This window comes from Trachymyrmex septentrionalis, unplaced genomic scaffold, assembly GCF_001594115.1.
Source record: "Trachymyrmex septentrionalis isolate Tsep2-gDNA-1 unplaced genomic scaffold, Tsep1.0 scaffold86, whole genome shotgun sequence".
Lineage (NCBI taxonomy): Eukaryota > Metazoa > Arthropoda > Insecta > Hymenoptera > Formicidae > Trachymyrmex > Trachymyrmex septentrionalis.
In genome coordinates this window covers 280,876-286,800 of record NW_017306049.1, presented here as the reverse complement: position 1 = coordinate 286,800, position 5,925 = coordinate 280,876, and the positions used below count along the sequence as shown (strand labels likewise).

The following is a 5,925-nucleotide window of genomic DNA, read 5'->3' as shown; positions in this document are numbered from 1 at the left end:
AGACTTGTAATTACATATATAAAACATATTTGTAATTAACACTTGACTATTTCGTTTTTTCAAATATGTATCATTAAAATTTTTTAATTATTAAGAATTCAGTATTATCAATAAATAGTTGCTTAATAATTATATAGCTTATAATAATCTATGTATAATATTTTAATTGTCAAAATGCACATCTGTTAAAATATCTTTCCAAATTTTTAAAATTAAGGCTTGGAAATATCAGATGATTGAATATAGTACATTAAAAAGTAAGGTAGTTGGCCCAATAATCGTCACGTTAATCAAAACTTGACTTTGTAAATTTATTTTCAGATTGAAAATTGAGTAACTGTTATTTTAAGTTATATTAAATCAATTTTTTATGACAAATAAAAACGTCACTCTAAAATTCTTATATCTACTGCCGTTGATGAGAAAATCCTTCATAAAAATTAGAAGGCGCAAATGTTTGAGTTATCGCTATGATGTCATAACGATTTGGACCAATAATCGTCACACACACACACACACACACACACACACACACACACACACACACACACACACACGTATGTCTCCATAACAAATCGCCTACGTATTTACCCAGATAGCAAAATATTAAAAGATAACGAAAAGAGATTTGTCGAAAAGAGTTTTATCGAAAAGATAACTTAAAAAATACATCTTTTCGTCATATTTCTATAGTTGTCATTGTCGCAAAGCAAAAGGTCGATTAAAAGATATCTTTTTGTATTGCCAAAAAGACGATATGAAAAATATATCTTTCCGTTATTTTGGTACTTTTTATCATTTACGAGCAATACACGAGATCGCCACCAGATGGACGTGATGGAGTTCAGTTTCTCGTGTTTGAAAATCATATGGGATAGAATTAAAGATACAGCATTATAAGAAATTTTACTCATGTTCTAATGAACATTGATCAAATATTTTTTTGTAATCAAGTCCCCAAAGGGGACTATGATAGAAAATAATGACTCTTGCACATAGAACACGACAAAGATCGCAGGAAATGGGACGTATATTGTCAGTTATTTAATTTTATTTCGTTTTGTGTAAAAATTAATTTAAAAAATTAATTTATTAAACGTTATACGTATCAAAATATAAAAACTAAAAAAAGTATTAAAGACGATTAAAAGATATCCAGAGAAAAGTCATCCTTTAGTCATCTTTTCGTCGACTATATTCTTTCATTAAAAGATATCTTTATAACAATTTAGTCGTCTTTTAGTTATCTTTTAAACGACTTTGTGTTCTTTGGGTAACTATACACATACATGAACGATGGAATGATTTTATATTTTATAATTTTTTATAAAATATATAATATATATATTTTTATAATTTTTTATATTTTATTTTTTCCAGAACTATCATTATTACAAATTTTCAATAAATATTAATAACTGTTCCAACAGAAAAGAATGTAAAATGAATTGTAAAATTAGTTTTTATTCGAGTGCCGATTTCTGTTTTAGATGTGGGTACCAGTTATCGATACAGAAATGATCTAGTGATCGATATCCTTTATTTGCTTGCGTATCTATTTATTAACTCGACTATAAATATAACGATTACTGGTCCGTAGAATATCTATGGTAGATAATAACAATTATGGATCTAATTTTTTCATTTGGATTTTGGATACATTAATATTTAATTTACAAGAATTTTTTTCGGCCCAGCTAGTCCCAGTAATTGACAAATATGGCGATTACTCGAACGACTACATGCTTCAGTGAACCAGTGCTTGTCACGTAAAAAAAATCTATAAAAATTTGTATGAAACAATAATTTGTGGTGGTGTATATACGAGGGTGGTCCCAGAAGTACCCGACCTGACGTACAGATGGCGGTTGTTGTATAAAAAAAATCACTGTAGGGGAAAGCACCAACTTTCTAAAGCTTAACTATGAAGTTTGAAGACGCTACGTTGTTCAGTATTTGTTTGGCAGCCATCAATAGTGGACGATCTCGGTGAATTTGCAAAGATGGAAAAAATTGGTCATCATTATGTGATACAATACTTTCATTTGAAAGGTCTTAGCCCAACCAATATCAAAGCCGAGCTGGATTTTACTCTGGAGGAGTCTGCTCCTTCGTTTACAACAGTAAAATGTTGGGTGGCAGAGTTTAAACGAGGCCGTACGAGCTGCAAAGACGAACATCGCAATGGCCGACCAAGTGAGGTGGCCATTCCAGAAATGGTGAAGAAAATCCACAAAATGGTATTGAGTGACCGTCGATTGAAAATGCGCGAGCTAGCAGACATGGTAAACATTTCAAAAAGTGCTGTACATCGCATATTGGCTGAAAATTTGGAGATGAGAAAGCTGTGCGCAAGGTGGGTGCCGCGCTTGCTTACAATCGAACAAAAGCAGCGTCGAGAGGATGTTGAGTTAAAGTTCGAATTGCTTCCCCACGCACCCTATTCGCCAGATTTAGCCTCCTCGGATTATTTTCTCTTTCCAAACTTGAAAAAATGGCTCGGTGGTAGAAGATTTACCAACAATGAAGAGGTGAAGTCTGCAGTTAATGGCTATTTTGAGGAATTCAACGGTTCTTACTATAAACAGGCGATCGAAGCTATTGAACATCGCTGGGAAAAGTGTATCGAGCTAAAAGGAGGCTATGTTGAGAAATAAAGATATTTTTTCCCAAATTTTTTGTGTTTTCTTTGTTAGGTCGGATACTTCTGGGACCACCCTCGTATATAAAACTGCGATTTCAATTTATAACTCGAAGCTCTATTTACCTTAAGCAAGTTGCCAATACATACTCCAAAGTCGCACGAGATGTTAAACAGTGTCTCTTAACCTCACAATGAAATATTTGATCGAAATCACGCATAGACTCGGTTGCTGCACATATTCGATTTAATCAATAATGAATTCATATATTTACGAGTTTCAATGTAACACAGCATTGTAAATACTTCCTTGGAACCATTAAAAATATCAACAAGCCTCACAATCGACAGAAAGCACTAAAATACGTCTTTAATACATGAACTTGGCAATTACTGGTGACGACCCTGTACCCTGACGATTTCTAGGCCAACTACCTTATGTACAGTTAAGCAATAAAAATAACATTTTTATCATTTCCCAAAAGAAAAAATGTTGATATTAGAATGAGAAGAAGAGTTTGTGGAAAATTATATTATAGAAAAAGATAAAACCAAATTCATTATACGTAGGCTGCTGGAAAAGTTTCTGCAATCTAGTACTTCCAGTGGCGCCAACGTTCTGCTACTATCATATCCGTAAAATTAGACGTTTTTAACCTATAATTCAATTGACAGTTTGTACCCAAGCCAACTAGTTTTGTTTGCATAGTATTTTAAAAGAAGTTATTTCGTAAGAAAATGGAAATTTCGCATGAAAATTTTCGGGCAATGATTTTTTACGATTACAAATGTAATCTAACTCCGAAACAATGCATCGATCGACTTCATTTGGCTTTTGGGGATGAAGCACCATCCAATAGGACTGTTTATAATTGGTTTGCCGAATTCCAGCGTGGACGTACCTTTCTTAGTGATGAATTCCATGAAGGTCGTCCATCCACGTTATTGCTACTAATGTTGATGCTGTGCGTGAAATGATTGAGCGAGACCGGCATATAACATACCGCGAGATTCAGGCATCCTTAGGCATTGACATGAAAGCAATACATACGATTTTGCATGATCACTTGAGCGTACGGAAACTTTGCAGTCGTTGGATCCCACACAATTTGACCGAAGCTCAAAAACAGGCTCGTGTTAAATGGAGCAAAGAAATGCTCAAGAAATTCAACCGAGGTAGGTCAAATTTGGTCTACAACATCGTTACTGGGGACGAAACATGGATCTATTCGTATGAGCTCGAAAGTAAACAACAATCCACTGTTTGGGTATTTCAAAATGAACCGAAACCAACAAAAGTTGTTCGTTCACGCAGCCAAACAAATGATTGCTCGTTTCTTCGGTTATATCGAACACGTGACAACCCTGGCTTTAGAGGATTGAAGGACTGTAAATACTGATTGGTATACAACAATTCGTCGCATTATCCTTCATCATGACAACGCCAGCTATCACACAGCATGTCAAACCGTTGATTTTTTATCCAGTAATAATGTCGAATTGATGACTTATTGTCCGTATTCACCTGATTTATCACCTAATAACTTCTTTTTGCTCCCAAACATTAAAAATAAGATGCATGGTGAGCGATTTGAGTCGCCTAAAGCAGCTGTTGAAACATTTCGTATACTGATTTCTGAGATTTCAGTCTTAGAGTGGAAAAAATGCTTCGAAAATTGATTCGAGCATATGCAAAAATGTATCGATCTTAAAGGCGAATACTTCGAAAAACGATAAAGCCATTTACCGAATTTTACATGGTTTTTTTCATATTGTTTGCAGAAACTTTTCCAGCAGTCTACGTATTATATTATATATTGTACAAGCAAATATAATTAAAAAGACAAAAATAAGTAAAATAATAATGATATAACGCCTCTAATTCAAATAACCGCAACAACATGGCGATAGTGTCAAATTGGGCACGTTTAAGTTGACAAATCAGTTAGTCTCTCGTCGAGCAAATGAACATGACTGGTTGTTACTTAGATCCAATCAAGCATATTCAACTGCTTAAATTGAACAGGTTAGCAGTAGACAGAAACCTGAGAGCGGCCCGGATTTTTCATGTGATGCGTCGTTTATAATACACAAAGTAAGAAGAAAAAAAATTAACCAATCACAGTGAGAAGAATAATCGATTATGATTGAGATCAATTTCTTACTCTTATTTATTACTCCGGCTGTGTTTGCTTTGACGCTCACAAGCGTCGTTTTATTTAATAATTCTTGTTGTTTATTAAACAAAAACAAATGATGCCTACAAACGTTGTAAGCGCCAAAACGAACACAGCAAACGAGAAGGATTGAAATAGATTAAAATAGATTCAGATTTTTAGAAGTACGGATTCATGAATGTTAAAACGAATCCTTTTCAATCCGGAATGCATTTTTATTCATTTATAGGAATTGCATATCTCTATGCCTTTCCTAAGAATAATATTAGCATTTTCTGTGCATCGTGAATTCAAAATTGTGAATAGGAAATGCAATTTTTCAATCCAGTTGAATCTAAAAATAATATCGGTCATTTCTGTGCATCGTAAATACTGCTCAATTCAAAATTCAGAATAGAAATTGCAGTTTTTTAATCGAATTGAATAAAAAAAGTTTTTCTTTTAAAATAGGCTATAAATTTCTTTTAAATTAGGCTATAAATGCTATTCAAAATTGTGAGTAGAAAATCCATTGTTTTATTTAAAAATGCATTATAAATGCTACTTTATTCAGAATTATAAATAAGGACTTTTTGTTTGTTAATTCAACTAAGTTAAAAAAAGTTATACCGTAAAAATATATGAAATCTACGAGGGCTGTCTGAAAAGTTTCCGACCTCAACGTGAAGATAGCAGCATCGGTAAGTAAAAGCTAGTGAATTTTGTTGTTCATCTGTTAACAGTTACTCACCACAGTTTCAGCCATTTTAGACGCACAGTTGTTATGTAGCAGTCGTTTGAGTGAGTTCATGTTAGTCATTTTGTGAAAATGGACAAAATCGAGTATCGAGCTGTCATTAAATATCTGTTTTTGAAAGGCAATACGCCTACGCAAATCAAAGATGAGTTGGATTCTGTGTACGGGGACTCTGCACCATCATTTACCACAGTGAAATTTTGGGCAGCTGAATTTAAACGTGGCCGTAAGAGCTTGGGAGACGATGAACGTTCGGGACGTCCAAAAACTGCAACTGCCGACGAAAACATCGCCAAAGTTCACCAAATTGTGCTAGACGACCGCCGAATTAAAGTGAGAGAGATAGCAGAGGTTATGAAAATGTCAAAAGA

The 5,925-nt window shown here is 33.9% G+C and overlaps 1 protein-coding gene across 1 annotated transcript in view; it reads left to right on the top strand.

Annotated features, from left to right (window-relative positions):
- Positions 1 to 5,626: 5,626 nt before the first annotated feature.
- The window catches only part of LOC108755171 (putative uncharacterized protein FLJ37770), a 7,013-nt gene continuing 6,714 nt past the window's right edge, over positions 5,627 to 5,925 (top strand). Inside the window, exon 1 of the mRNA XM_018498024.1 lies at positions 5,627 to 5,887. Within this exon, the coding sequence (XP_018353526.1) occupies positions 5,627 to 5,887 (261 nt within the window). The remainder of the gene's footprint in view (positions 5,888 to 5,925) is intronic.